The sequence below is a fragment of the Martes martes genome, assembly GCF_963455335.1.
Source record: "Martes martes genome assembly, chromosome: 4".
Classification (NCBI taxonomy): Eukaryota; Metazoa; Chordata; class Mammalia; order Carnivora; family Mustelidae; genus Martes; species Martes martes.
Window position 1 is genome coordinate 15,386,633 of NC_137891.1, and position 16,407 is coordinate 15,403,039.

Below are 16,407 nucleotides of genomic sequence, written 5' to 3' on the forward strand. Positions count from 1 at the left end.
ATAGGCAAACTTTACAAAATCAGTCTTCTGGGGCTGTTTATCAGGTCAGTTCCCTAATTTCAAAAAGCCAAACCAAAAAGCAAAGCATGCAGACTTACATTGCTTCTTTAGTTCTTTCAGCTGCTGTTTAAACTGTACAAATTTTGCATTATTTTGAAAGTCTGCATCACAATTCTTATTCTGTAAAGCCAAAAATTTCTTCTCCACTAATAATTTAAGATCTGGTATTTTTTCTGGACGTTCTTCTTTTACCTAAGGAAGACAATACAATTATCTCAGTTAAATATTACCATGATACCATTTTGTAACATTATTTTTATCTCATTTCACTCAAATAAAAATACAGTGAGGTAGAAAACAGAATCCCAACAGAACCAGCGAGGCTGAGACTTATTCCAGAACAGGCTGATGGTAAACAGTTGGGGGAGCCATTCATCCCGTCCACTTACCATTTGCTTATTATACCCTCGCCCGGTGCCCTACTAACTTGCAGTCTTCTGACAACTACTAGAGAAAAATCTCACACCGGTGCACCTCTGTGCCCTCCAACTTCACCGGAACTTGAGCCTCACGGCTTCCTCCTTTTTGCCAGGTCTGCTCAGTCCCCCTTCCTACTCCCCAAGCACTGATTCCAGCCTTCATTTTCCTCAGTGCTCCTCTGCTCCCTCTCTCTGCCCCAGTGGGGGAGAGTGGCTCAGATTTCATGAAGAAGTTGAGGCTTTAACCTTCAATTTCACCATCTGCTGACACAACTAGGAGTAAGTGTCTCCACTGTTCTGTTCAAAGCTAAACTCTCAATCTACATTCCTTTTGTTCCTCCCAATATTTTTTTTTATAAAACTTTCCAACACGTGGCAAAGTTGAAAGAATTGCACTTTGCCATTCACCTACCTCCTAGATGCCACAAAGGAACACCTTGCTATGTTTTCTTTATCACCGTTATCTGTTCCATCTTTGTTTTTCTTTCTATCCTCAATCCCGCTTTCAAGTTCATTCTTAATTCCATCTTCTTCATCTGTCAGAACTTTCCCCTCTAGAAGCTTTTCCCCACAAAACCTCTAAGTTAGCTCTTTACTCCCAAATTTAACAACAAACAACTTCCTCTAATCCCTGCCCATTCCCCTCAGTTCTTTTGTCTTTATAGTCCAGCTCCTTGGAAAAAAATCATCTGTATCCACTGTTCCCATTTACTCAACCTCCGGCTGCTATCAGGTTGCTGCCTCCCCACCCCCACACCACTTCAATCCGATTGCTCTTCCTCAGGCCTTCATATTTGGCCCCTTGAATCACTGGCCTTTCCCTGATGCTCCTGCCACCAAGCAAAATTCACCCAACTTTCCCTCATGTCCCAATAAGCCTTGGACTTCTAGCACAGCCCCCGTAATAGATAACTGCATTTATTTTTACATGTTCCTTTCCCCTAATAAAATGCACTCTTTGAAAAATGTGTGATTTATCACTGCCTGGCATGTAGTAGGTAGTATTTGATATATGTACTCGATATATTTCAAGTGAATTAATCTTACATGCTCCAAATGTACTTACCCACTAAAACCCCACAACTGATCACCTGACCATCATTAGGAGAGTACACAATGCAATTTCTCAGCTGGAAGACAACTTAGAGGTCATCCAACCTTGATCTCTACCTTTCTCAGTCTCATAAATACATACAATTATGTAGTAAGAATTAAATGACTCGTTTACCATAATCCAGATGGTTGGAGGCAACGTTAAGACTAAGACAGATACAGAAAATTCTTGCTTTTGGTTCCAGTCAATGGGATATACTCTCATCTCTCCAAATCTGAGTATCAATACGTATGAAGTCAAAAGATTACCTGCAATTTATGTTTCAATCACCCTTTGTCATGGAAAAAAGAATTATACAATCTTCTTTTGTTTAACTGCTGTGGATTTTAATTAGTTAAGTCAAAAATGAAAATTAAGCATGAAACCAAAATGCCTAAATGTATATTTATAGTACTGAGTGCAGAAACTGACTGCCTTCTCATCGTACGGATGATATTCAACTAGTGCTGGATCCATCATCAAAGAGACTTGTGAAAAATACGGAGAGGCTTTAATGACACATCTTGTATATAATTAAAAATTCAAAATAAGTCCTATAAGGCTAAAGAACCAATAAAGCTCAGTTTGGAAAAGAGAAGGTAGAGAGGCAATTTAATAATGCCTCATGTCTCAAGAAAAAGAGCAGTTATACATGGTGACTAGCGATCCTCCACCTCTACCATGGGTAGAACAAGACGAAACAAGTTCAGGATCGTAGCATGAAGTTCAGAGCAGATATAGAAAATAAATTACAAGTTCTCAGAAAAGAATTATAGCCTCTCATTCTGGATTTATAGAATAAAATGGACTCAGATCCACTTGAGATGTTAATGGTGACTTTACAGGCAGGTATAAAGGTGAACCTTCTCAAGGTCCTTAATGGGGTTGAAATTATTATTTAATCTGAGGCAATCAGAGCGGACCAGAGCAGATGATCAATATATACAAAAGGCCTTTTCTAATAAAGTCTCTAACCCACTCAACACATTTAATTTCCCTAGTTTCAGTACCACCACTGCTGAGGAGCTGGCTAGAACATGGGAGCTGAGGAGATCGAGAGGGACAGGCATTTTGAGGCTGGCGATATGGTAACCCGAAACAGGACTAGAATATACCAGATATTAGTGATAATAAACCTGAATAAACCAGACTTAGCGATTCAGAACACTTCTTTCCCCCAAGGCCAGAACCTCAAAAGAACTGCTGGAAAGCATGGAACATTCACTGCAGCAAATATCTTTTCTGGAAATGTGATGCTGAGGTTGGCACAACTGTGCACCACAGAGAGAACTTACTGTACTTTAGCTATCAAAACGCAAGCCCAGAAAATATTAAACTCCTTATCTGTTTAAAATCAATTCAATAAATGGGGATTAATGATATTTTAAATGGAATCTTGCTTTGTATCTTTAAGAGACATAAGATACATAATCCCAAAATGGGAAGGAAAAAACCCAGTCTTTGGGTAGCTGATCAAAAGTGCTATCTGGTCTGAAAAAGACAAGGACAGCCCTCTTGGACAAATTTAAACCCCCAGGACAAATTTAAAATACTTCCAAGAAACCTGAGGTTAGAGGAGAGATTTTATTGGATCCTTGGTCCATCCCTTTCCTAAGGATAAAGTCCCTAGACACAGAACTTAAAACCTAAATGAATTAAAAGACACAGGGTGTATGAGTTTGTTAAGGCTGCCACAACAATATAAGCCACCACAGACTAGGAGGCTTAACCGGTAGAAAATATTTCCTTAACAGACGTGGGGGTTGGGAGTCTTTGGCTTGTCGATGGCCATCTTCTTCTTAAGTCCTTACATGGTCTTCCTTCTATGTGTCTGTGTCCGAATTCCCCTTTCTTATAAGGACAGCAGTCTAGTGGATCGAGATCCATCCAATGACTTCATTTTAACTTACTTACCTCTTTAAAAACCCTATCTCCAAAACAGTCTTATTCTAAGGTACTGGAGATCAGGACTTCAACATATGAATTTGGGGAGAATACAATTGAGCACATACGCTGGGTTACTAAATTTATGAAACAAGATTTTTTAAAATAAGGATTTATTTATTTATTTGACACAGAGAGAGAGTGTGTAAGCATGAACCTGGAGGCAGGCTCGATCTCACGACCCTGAGATCATGTACTGAGTAAGTATCAAGAGTTATATACTTAACCAAATGAACCACCCAGGCGCCCCTGAAACAGGATTAAAAACAACAGCAACAATAAAAAAAAAACAGCTCATAGATTACTCATCTTTACACCACTGTAAATTAAAAATGACAAACTATCAAGTGGGAAACTTAGCAGATACCATACTTACATAATGGGACTCTGATACTGCCCTTGGGGGAGAAAGGTCAGGTTTTTATGCACCACCCACTTACCCATCCAGTATTCAGTGACTACCTTCCATGGGCTAAGCACTGTAGCTAAATAAAAGAGAAACCAGAAAAGTCGATCAGGAGAAAATGGTGAATAGCTCTGAAAGTGAGACCTGACCAACAGGCAGCAGGAAAGACCCTAAAAGATTCTAGGAGTAAAGTAAGAATAGCATGAGAAATTTTTAAAAATTAATTGCTGAAGTTAAAGCATGTAAGATGCCCTTCAGACAAGAAAGGAGAAGGAAGTTACTGCTGTAGGTTAACTAAGGACAGAGGTGCTGGCAACTTGACCAAATTGTAATGCCATTTTTAAAAAAATATTTATTTATTTGACAGAAAGAGAGCACATGAGAGCACAAGTAGGAGGAGCAGCAGGGAGAGAGGGAGAAGCAGGTTTCCTGCTGAGCAGGACCAAGGACCTGAACCGACGGACCCCAGGACCAAGACCTGAAACAAAGGCAGACGCCTAACCGACTGAGCCACCCTGGTGCCCTGTAATGCCATTTTTAAAATAGAAAGGCTGGGGCGCCTGGGTGGCTCAGTAGGTTAAAGCCTCTGCCTTCGGGCTCGGGTTATGATCCCAGAGTCCTGGGATCAAGCCCGGCGTTGGGCTCTCTGCTCAGCGGGGAGCCTGCTTCCCTTCCTCTCTCTCTGCCTGCCTCTCCGCCTACTTGTGATCTTTGTCTGTCGAATAAATAAATAAAATCTTTTAAAAAAATAATAATAAAGTAGAAAGGCCAAGTCTTTTTGTAAGGAGACAAGGGATTGTGGATGACTCCAGGATGTTTAATAGTTAATATGGGCAACTAAGTAAATTGCACTTTCTTGAGGAAAGAAGGGTGCAATCCTGAATGTCTGTCAAAGTGGAGAGATCTAGTATGCAGCAGGAAAGACATTTAAAATGAGAAGACCAGAACAGAAAGAAAAGAGATGCAAAAGGAACTCTAAAAGGAGCAAAAACAAACAAACAAAAACAAAAACAAACAATAAACAACAACCACAAAAAACCAGGTGTGAGGAATGCCACAGAAGAAAGAAAACGAGAAAATTTCCTTAACAGAAGTGATTGTCCTTTGGGAAAATGATGCAAGAGAGCTCAGTAAGATAAGGTCTAAAAGGAGACTGGACTTGGTTACTAGGTACTCTGTACACTGCAGTGAACTACTTACCTGTCTCAACCCACCAGCCTGTGAAGTTTCTCTCAGGCAAGGACTATTTGCCTGGTGTCTAGTGTACTTCCTGTTGTAAAGCAGATGCTCCAAAGATGTTGATGAACGAGTGAACTATGGGGCAGCCAAATAATATTGTATAGAGATGAGAGAAGAGATTAAGGGAGTTCTGTGGTAACAGATGAATAAAGTTTGGCAGCAAAGGAAGAGAGACATGGGAGTAGATCATGGGAAAGAGAGCTGAAGAGCCTCATTTATTTGCACAGAGGACAAAAGCAGCTTGAAATCAAGGTGACATAATGGAGGAAAAAGAACATGGAACCAGGAATCAGACAGATCTGAAACCAACCTGTATATGGATCTTGGGACAATCCTTCCAGGTCTGGGATTTCTCTTACCTCTTAATTAGGATTCAAGAACACCCACTTCAGTGCTGTGAAGACCTAATTAAATCATGTTTGTGTTTCACTTTGGCATGTAGTGGATGTTCAAAATGTTGTATTCTTTTCCTTTTGCCTTTAGCATACAGCCTTGAACGTGCTTGTAGACTAAGAAGAAGGAGCCAGTGGGGAAACAAATCACAAACATGAAGAGAAAGCGAGTAACAGATTTCATTTGAGAAAATCATTCTCTAGGGCAAAAACTAGAGAGGAAGGAAGACCAGCTGGGAAAGCACAACAGTCTTTACCAGGTGTCAAAAATGCCTGCAGGGCTGGACAAAGATCTGAGGAAACCCCCAATAAGAGGACAACAGGAAGTGGTGAGAGCATGGTGAAGCAGACAGTACAAGCCCCAGGTGAGAGGAAGCTGCGACACAGCGCACATGACTGAGGCCGCGTGAGAAAGCAAGTCCAAGCTTTTATAGAAAAATCAGACATATAGATTTTTTGGTGGCATGTTTTCTAGTTTTTAAATACATCAGCCTAAAGCCGATGACTTTGAAACTTCTATTTAATGCAAAGGAGGTATTTTAAGACATAAAATTAAAAGTACTTCTGTGATCCACAATATTTGGGGGTCCAGTACAACTCCCAGATTTCTACTTGAAGGATGAAATATGGTCCTTTCAAGCAGGACAGAGAATAGTGGGGAAAAAATAACAAAAAAGAAGAGAAAGTAAAGGATTCCATTTTGATGTGCTAACTCAAAGCATTTACGATGAAAAACTTGGGCTCTACACCTGAGATTAAAAATGAGGCTCTGCTAACTGAATGGCCTTGGGAAAGTTACTAAATGCATCTAACCTTAGTTTCCTCACTTATAAGTTTAGAAAACGCCAACAGTATTTGCTTCACCAGTGTTGCTGAGAAAAATAGATGGAATGAAGCAACAAAGCACCAAGCGGTGGACCACACAGAATATTAGACAATGAGGAGCTGTCGCTGTTGCTGTCATTGCATGCTTATCTTTGGGGTGCCTGGATATATACGGGTCTGCAGCTCAGCAGCCTGACAGGGAAACATCCACATGGAGGAATCACTGTGTAGATTTTAGTAGAAACCACAGAATGAATGGGTTTACCAAGAAGACTAAATAGAAACCAAAAGGACTAAGGATAGAACTATGGAGAATACCACATCTACAGAGCAGCTAGAGGAGTCTAGAAAGAAAGCCAAGTGTTAAGAAGACAAGCAAAAGAAAATACCCCAAAAGTCCAGGAAGGAATTTCAAGATCTGTCAGATGCTACAGAGAAGTCAAGCTACATAAGCATTGAGAAGTGTGCACTGGACGCGGGGACTGGGTCACTGGGGACTTTAGCAAAAGCAGAGATACAAAGTGCTGACTTCGAAATATCCAGACCTTTGTTCAATTAATTGTTTCAACAAGATGGAGCAATAATAGGGGGAAAAAAACCACACAAACACCCCTGAAGTTCCATAGGTCTCCAACTAACTGTTCAGTTTCAGCTCAAAATCACTCACGAATGTTTAGCTCCATTGAATGGGGACCCAACGCTCCTGTGACTGCAGTGTTTCTCTATGTCAGCAAGGAGAAGGCAATCAATGAGCTATCAACAACTAACATAGAACCCTGATGGCTCTTTGTCTTTAAAGAAGTTGATTGTTTTACAGAAACTGATAATGGCTGAAACAAACGGCAGAATTTAGTCCTTAACCATGTCATTTTCAACATGCTTTAACATAAAATTTTAAATATTACAACACATCTCATTTCTTTCAAACAGTATTGTATACATATGCAATTACTCAAAGTATTTCATTTTATTGCCTGAGGGCAAAGTCAAGGTTGTCTTCTTCTCCTCCTCCAATTATCATTATTGCCTTATAGCTATCATTTCACTGGGAGGGGAGATCACAGGAGCTAAGGATATTAATGGGCTGAGTCATTCACACACTTTGAATCATGTGAGAATCTAGTATAAAATTAGTCATTCTTGTAACTAAACCAAGACTCAGATGGATTTACTCCCTAAAACAGCCACGGCTACATGTTTGGCTCCCCAAATAACACATACCTGATGATTTACATTTTGGAAATCACACAGCCTTTAGAAGTTTATTATGGGCACACAGTAGTGATAAGCAATTTGCTATGCGTTCTGCTCAGGACGCTAAGTATTTGAAGCTCTAATTCACACTCAACTTGATCTAAGGCTACGGGACCTGCTTTCATGCTGGGAATCCAGTGAGAATTACCTGGATTAGTTCTAGAACATTCATTCAACAAATATTTGCTAAGTACCAACTGGGTACCAGGCATTATGCTAAGCACTGAGACATTTATGGAAGTTGGCCCACACTTATGACATAGCACCAACCTAACTGGTCATGCACAAGGTAAATTTATATAGGCCAACACTGTCTCCACCTTTATATAGAAAAAAGCTTGGTAAAGTTTTTATTGAAAGACATGTCCAGGCCAAGGATCATTATGCTTTCACTGGGTATAACGTAACTGCATATACATATGGAGACACACTAGATGTCCTACAGAGTTTACTATACTGTCTTTTCCCTGTTTAAAAAAAAATACACACATACACACACACACACACACACACGTATGTGAGATAGATAGATAGATAGATATATCTCTTACACTAATGATGACCAGCATGGATTATGGCCTTCAGCTCACGGCAGTTTCTGTTGTCAATTGCACAATCTGCAATGAACTCTGCTGGACCCAATTATTTGTAGTTGAGTGAGTTTCCTAGCGCCATTATTTAGTTTGACTTCTGACAAAACACTTAAGAGAGAATACTTCCTTGTTGAGCATTATGACACATCGAATGGACTTCATAGTTTGCCAAGGTGTTGCAATACACCATTATGAAGCAGCTGCCTACCAGACATGGAAACACCTCTCATCCTTCAAGGTTTTCAGAAAAATTTTGAAAATAAACTTAAACATGTGTGAAAGTGCTGTTGGTCTAGTTCTAATGGACCAGTCCTGCTAGAATAGATAGTTGCCTAACAGATGGTAGCTGAATGAGGCAACTTGCCATGTATGTGCATCTGTTACTAAACATTTATTCTGTTGAAAATTACTCCAATGAATTTCTCATGGCACCATTCCCCCTATAAGATTATAACTAACAGGAATCACTTATTTACACAGACTATAGCATTAGATTCCCATATGGGGGGCACTGGGGAATCAACATACTGATTTTTGCCTCTTGAGTTTTTTTTTTACTTTTTATTTTTTGCTTTATTTTATTTTGACAGAATTCATGGAAACATGCACTATTTATTCATTCATCTGTTCAGTAAATATTTACTGAATGCCTACCACATGCAGGCACCGAGCTAGGCATTGGACATGTGACAGTGAGCAGATGAACCTCCACCCTGCTGTTCTCATGGGGTTTAGGGTCTAGTGGAAGGAACCAGCATTATCCAAACAGTCAAATACACTATCACTAACTGTGGCAAGTGCTGTGAAGGAAATGTATCAGATGCTAGGAGAGCATGTACAACATGAATACTGAGGACATCATTTCATAGGCAATCTTTTGAAGCACTGTTCAATTTAAACACAGGTCACGCTGATGGGAGGGTAAGAGGAAGCTGATAATTGTTATTCACAAACACTGTACTTGCACGGCACCTTTCATGGGGGTGGTTCAAAGCTTTATACATACAAGTATCATTATCCCAGTTTTAAAGATGTGAGGAACGGGCAGTTAACAGTAGTTAAGCATCTTGTCCAAGGACACACTGAGTCAATGATCAATGATCTGAACTCATTTGAATCCCCTTTCAACTTAATTTTGCTTGCTTGTGCCTCCAAGTAACAACTCAGAATGAACTTTTATACTCTATCTTCATTTTAGGAAGACATACTTGATTGCACGCATATATCCTCAAATCTCTAATGGTCATCTGTTCACTTATTCTGAATCTGAAATTGCCTTTCTTGTCTGCCATGCCTCTGTCATCCACAGGATTACTAAATGCCTTATTTATCTTTATGGTATTTCACTCAAGATTTTGCGGTGAAAAAAGTACAGCTAATGGGATTTTCTTTTCTTTCTTTTTTTTTTTAAGATTTTATTTATTTACTTGACAGACAGAGACCACAAGTAGGCAGAGGCAGGGAGAGAGGAGAAAGCAGGCTCCCCGCTGAGCAGAAAGCCCGATGTGGAGTTCGATCCCAGGACCCTGGGATCATGACCTGAGCCGAAGGCAGAGGCTTTAACCCACTGAGCCACCCAGGCGCCCCCAGCTAATGGGATTTTCTGATCTTGCCACGTACCCCATTATCCAGAAAGATGATCTTCCAGAATGCTAAATCCTTTACTGGAAATTCAGTTAATGCCCCACAGGATGCCTGTAACCAGTGAATAATATAGGACATTCTTTCTCCAGTAGCCAGAACACAAGGGCCAGGAAGCAAGGGACAAGTACATCTCATCTCCCTGTCATCACACCTAATGACCAACTTGCATTCCCCCACCCTGACCCCCTCCTCCCCCCGCAATGGTTGCAACTCTAGTTCTGCTGGTTTAACAGTCTTCAGTACCCAAGAGAAGAATGATTTCACCAAGGGACTCAACAAAGCCTCCACTGATCTGGAAGCTTAAACTGCAACCCAACAATTTTGAGCTCCTCATGACACTGAAGAGACAGATAAAAAATGAGGTTACAGAACTGGTTGGAGCTATGAATTTTGATTATCAAGGGTAAAGAGGATGGCTGCTCCAGAGTGAGAAAAAGGAGGTGTGTGTCAGGGATGTGAAACACCTCCTGGGTTTGCCATTTCTAATAGTAAAAGATAATGGAAGTCAGAAATAACTCCATAGAGACAGGACCATCAAGAACACAGATACCCCAGGAATGAATGTCGAGGTGTTCCAGTCAGATAAAAACCTACAGTCAGCTGAGAGCTGGCTGAGGGCAAAGAGAACACAGAACGGGTAGTAGAGAAAAGGAGTTAAAAATACCAACTGTGGGGTCAGGAGCAATGGCGACAGCTAAGACAGAAGTATCCTTGCATGTGTCTTCATATGTTTGACATACATATTTATGGTCTTAACTAATTTCTCTCTTTCCTCTTCTAATATTTTATAAAAAGTTAGAGCACCATAATAACAAACAAACATAATAACAAACCAACCAAAAAAGTGGGCATGGCACAAATATCCTGTAATTGGCAACAGTAACTAGTAAGATGTTTGAGCATTCCACCATTTGGGGAAAGACAAGCAAGTGATGAGATGAGAGAGAACTGCAACAGGTTAGTAGGATGCATTTTGTTATTGTTCCTGCTGTTTGCAAATTTAAGTCTGGAAGAAAAGTGTACTCAGAGGTTCAGCAGCCAAGCTCACTGGTCTAGAACCTTTTGAACACTCTTCCTATGTTTGGGGAGTCTCCCATCTTAGGAGAGACACCTCGCTGGGGTAGAACCAGAAACTGGCTTTCTCCGCCTCCCTTGCAGCAGGAACACAGACATCATGTTGGCCCTGGGCCTGGAACTTCAATTCTTGAGAAAGACATAAGGAGCTACAATGTAGAAAGTGCCAGCAGACCTTGGAACCAGATTACCTAGAGATTTGACCTTCAAATCTCAGCTCTGCCTCCCACTAGCTGTGTGATCTTGGGCAAGTTACTTACCACTCAGACACTCCCATTTCCTCATCTACACTCTACCCAGGCCAGAGGGCGTTGTGAATATCGAATGAGTTAATATGTTTAAAGAATTTGGAGTGTTGAAATTCAAATACAGAAGCCACTAGCCACTTGTAGGTTTTGTTTTTGTTTTTGTTTTTAATTTACTTATTTTAGAGGGTGGGAGGGAGGGAGGCAGAGGGAAGGAGAGAGAGAGAGAAAAAGAATCCTCAAACAGACGCCAGCACGGGGCTCGATCCCAGGAACCTGAGATCATGACCTGACCCGAAATCAAGAGTTAACTGGCCAAGCCACCCAGGTGCCCCCACATGTGGTTATTTAAAACTAAATTAAAATTTAAAAATTTTTTAAATTTAGTTCCTCAGTCACACTGTCACATTTCAAATGCCAGTAGCAAGTGGCTACTTCTCTGGATAGTGTAGATGCAGAACATTCCTACTTTTGGTAGGAAGCACTACCAGAAAGTGATAACTTACAGAATACTTCTGCGCCCTCGAGAAGCACCATTACCAGTACTGTTATCACCACACTGTTGTCGCTGCTGTTACTTTTTAGTACACCCCCAGAGCTTATTTCTGATATCCTGAAGTTTGTACATTTTACCACCTCCAAGTAATCCCCCTACCCTCCACCCCTCTCTTCTGTGTTGTTATTATTACAAAAGCAAGTTAAATATTCAGCTGAATTTAAGGTCTGGGGGAGGAGAGGGACAGTGAAAAGCAACTAAATGTCACTGGATAAGAATCAGCAGCAGTATCAGGAGCAGCAACTGCTCTTCATTCGTACTTCATTCAGGCAAGATACTGAGCTAAGTAAGCCCTTCACAGGACTTGATTTAGTTAATCCCCTCTCCAAACAAGCATACAACCCAAGAGGGGAGAACGAACACATCACTACGTTACAAATTAGGAAATTGAGGCTGAGGAGTGGTCTAACTCCGAGTAGTCACAGAGCCGGCCAGCGCTGGGGCTTGGGCTCACCACATTTGCAGGTCTGTTCAACTTCTAAGTCCATGACTTAACTACTACCCTAGACCTCACCAAATAGTTACTGAGTGCCCACTGGGGCAGTGCACTGCTCCAGATGCTGCAAAACAGTAGTAAACTAAAGAGCCCAAGTCCCTGACCTCACAGAGTTTACATCTAGTTGAGAAAATCGGTACCGAAATAATAAAATAATTAACCAGAAGATAATGAGTGCTATGGAGAACAATTACACAGGGTGGGGTAGGTGAGCTCACCTCTGATGGACAGTCAGGGAAGGCGTCACTGAGAAAACAATGTTTGAACAGAGACCTGAAGCGAAGTAAAAGCAGATGAGGTGAGAAGTAAGGGTGGATGGGGGGGTGCGACAGGTCAAAGAGGCCAGTGTGTGACCTTTAACCCTTACTCTGAGAGAGATGGGAAGGTTTGGGCAGGAGTGAGAAGATCTGATTTTCTGCTTAAAGGATCACTCTGGCTGTTATGAGAAGGATAGATTTTAGGGAGGAAGGGCAGAAGCAGAGACCAAGGAGAAGCAGGCCACTGCAGTCATCTACACAAGCGTAACGGTGCTGTGGATTAGGGTGACAGCAGCAGACAAGCCAGAGGTGGTCACATTCTAGATACATTTCTGAAGCTAGAAACAACAGGGTTTACTGATGGGCTGGATATGGGTCGTGAAACAAGGAAGAAACCCAGGACAACTATGATTTTGCCCTGACTGAATGAAATAGTATAGTTGCCATGTTCTGAGGTGGACACGTCTGGAGAAACAGCTGGTTTGGGAGAAAAAAAAAAATTAAGAGTTTCGTTTTGGAAGGTTGAATGTGCAATGCTAGTGGGAAGGAAATGAAGTGGAAATGGGAAGACAGTTGTGTATGTGAGACCTGGCTCTGGAGAGAAGGGAGGGGAACAGCTACAAAAGCTATGAAAAATGATTAAGTGCACAGAGTTAGAAGAGCGCACAAGAGTAACACACTTGGCCGACAGAGATCGGGCCGTGTCAGGGAGGGCGGTTAAAATGGAGCCGTGCTAAGTCTGTCAAGGGTAGGAAGGTGCTAGCTATTTCAAAGCGGGAGAAGAGCACCCCCAGTAAAAAGAACAACATGTACTGAGGCCAGAGACAGAAGAACATTCTAAGAACTAGCATAAAAGAATGGTGAAAGTGAGATTACAGAGTTAAGCAGGAGGATATACCAGGTAAAGACGTTTGAATTTAATCCTGAGTATTAAGGAATAACTGAAGAAGGTAAAGTTGTGTAAAGAGTGGGGAAAATCACGAAGATTTGTAATTTAGAAAGATCGCATGGCCTACCAAACAGAAAACACTGGAAGGGAGCAAAACACTACAGCAAATGCACCATGGGAGACTCAAGGCCCAAGACGGGGATGAGGCTGGTGAACTCGCCTGAGAGTCGGTCAGGTCTGGAGATGGAGCACATGCCGGGAGGAGCCCAGAGGAGGGAGGAGGACCACCAACTCTCTGGTGCGAGAAGCTGAGCCGATGATATCGTCATTTAGGAAGTTGTAGCCCCCCCAGAAGGAAACCACGGGGAAGAGCTCTCCCTGACGCCTGCTGAGTGTAAGGAGCACGTGCAAGCGGGGATGTCAGTGTGATGCCTGGACAGGCGTCAACAGCCTCCGCGGCACGAAGTCAGGGATTCAAGTTACAAGCGTAGAAGCGATCTCTCGGGAGGAGAGCGTAGTGCGGGAAGAGAAGGGCTGAAGAACAAGTAGGAATACAAAGACTGAGAGGACCGAGAGAGGTAAGGAGGGCTCACCGAGGAGACATGGAGGAGTGGCCAGCAGCTAGAAGGAAAAACAGACACGTGTTGTCGTAGACGGCACTTAACACTTCAGGAGGGAGGCGGTGATCAAGAGTAGAGAAGTCAGACAAGAAAATGACCGAACGACAGCCACGGAGCTTCTCACGAGGCGTGCTGCCTCGAGCAAGTCCCGGAACTGTCGGCCTCCGCCCCTCACTTCCCCCGGCACCCCGCTGGCCTGAGGATACGCCGCAGCGCGGAGACAGTGCCAGGACGGCGTCAGGCACACGCGGCACTAAAAAATGCTCTGTATTTACTGCCACACATGCGGACAGGTCACGGCAACGGGGAGCAGAGGTGGGAAGCATGAACCCGTGGAGCCAGTGACCATGAAGTACCATGTCCAGTTCGAAAGAGAGCGAGCGGCAGAAGAGAACGAGTCTTTCCGCTTGTCTTCCTGCCCTCCCGATGCTTCTCTTCTCCCTCCTGCCAAAGGCAGCTGGGAATGCAGTCATTCCCACGAGCCTGTCAAAGGGACCTGCTCAGTTTATTGTGGAGTCTACACAAAGAACCGTGTTTTTGCAGCCTTTTCCCACCGTCATCACGAATCCGTGATCTGGAGGCTGCGCTCCTCAGAAGGGCCGCTCAAAGTCACGGCGGTCCGCACAGAGAAACCAACGTCCCACGGACATGAAATCTATCAACTCGTGATTGCAAAAATCCTCCTAACAGTTTTTGAAACGATAAGCGAAGTAATGCTTATCAAATGAAACATTCTAACTACATGATTAAGGAGACCTTTGAACAACCGAATGGACTTTCAGGTTGGTTTCGACACAGAGACGTTTCCCAGAGGGCATATGCTTTCCCATCAGGGATTAAGGCTCTACCCCTCCTCGCTATCACCTCCTCAGAGACATGGGGGCAGGTGGAACTGAGGAAACTGCCCCCCAAACTTGCATTTCTAGTGTAAGAAAAATTTTGTTCTACATAAAAGAGTTCACAGATTTTTTCCCCATATTACAAGCGTTCCCATCCGATTTCTTTCACGGCCTCTTTGCTTTGGGATTAATTTTGTAATTCTTTCAGTGCAACTCTCAATACACAAAGCTTTTATTATATGACCTTCCCTACTTGCTTATTCTGTGTTACATCCATCAAACTCAAGATTCCTGGAAAAGCCCTAATTACTGAGGATCTCCATTTTCTCACACACATTTAGATGAACTTCCTGTTTCTATACAACTCAGTGGTGGTTGGTGATACTAGGGTTATCTGGTGGTAAGGAGGCCCCCTGCTTTACAATCGGAACAGTGGAAGAAGTATTCCTTGCTCCAGTGTTTGTGTGAGTGTGTGGAGGGGAGACAGCAGGAGGAGGGATATACATACTTGGTGTTAGCTCTCCTGAAGAAAGCATACTTGAGAGGAGAATGGCGAATGCTAAGTTTCATGGAAGGACTTTCTTTCTGGGTACTGGGAACCAGGAAGACCAGCCTCTGTAACAGCTGGTACCACTGGGCAGTCCGAGCATCTTGTCATGTTCCATGTCCTCTCTGGTCTTCCAGTCATACCCTCTGAGAACCAGAGGATCTTAATAACCAAAAGAACAAATTCACCATTTCTGTTATCATCTAAAAGAAAGGGAAATGCTAGTTGTTTTTTTCCTTCTGTTCCCACTGAGTATCCATCAGAAAACCTATTCAGTATGACTGAAGGAACTATAAAGAAGGCAAAATACCTATTTCGGAAATACTACATTTTCCCCTCTAAGTCTATAACCTCTAACATTCTTAATTACCACAAAGATTCTGATAAACAGGACGTCTGACTTCAAATTCCTTGTCTTTATACCATTATTACATAACTACAGCATGGAATGAGGGCGGTCCCTGGATACGAAGCTGGATCTTTCCCTCAGTTATCACATCTCACCCAATACAATAAAGACTGTGGAATTACTAATACTCCAGGAGTGCATTAATGCTCCTTACCCTTACGGGTTCCATTCACTCCCGTCCAGCAGCCTATCAAATTCTCTGATGCTGCCTTCTCTATAATTAATATGGCCTCCTAATATTTGAAATTACTTCCCACTACTAAAGCTATCAAATTGCCTTTCGCCTTCCAATTCATCTCCAACAAGAAAGATTTTGTGACTAAATGAAAATGAAGTCCATCCATCACAAACCTAATCAGTAAGCCACCACTAGACCCAGGAAAATTCAAACAATAACCAAGACAAAACCAGTCAGATGCTTCATAGTCTACATCAAACTTTTTAAAACAATTTACATAATTTGGTTCTCACTGCCCAGAGAGATTAAATAACTTCCTTGAAACCTAACAGGGGGCAGAACTGAGTACAGCATAGCCACCAAGTCTGGAAACACAGATAATGCTATTTCATAATGCAGTGTCATATTATATAATTAAGCCATGTACT

At 42.2% G+C, this 16,407-nt stretch overlaps 1 protein-coding gene across 2 annotated transcripts in view; it reads right to left on the reverse strand.

Moving 5' to 3' along the window:
- Positions 1–16,407, reverse strand: part of NSMCE2 (NSE2 (MMS21) homolog, SMC5-SMC6 complex SUMO ligase) — a 212,662-nt gene that overhangs the window by 145,335 nt on the left and 50,920 nt on the right. For both annotated transcript variants that reach the window (XM_080802040.1, XM_080802039.1), the window contains exon 4: positions 99–252. In XM_080802040.1, the coding sequence (XP_080658166.1) occupies positions 99–252 (154 nt within the window). The remainder of the gene's footprint in view (positions 1–98; positions 253–16,407) is intronic.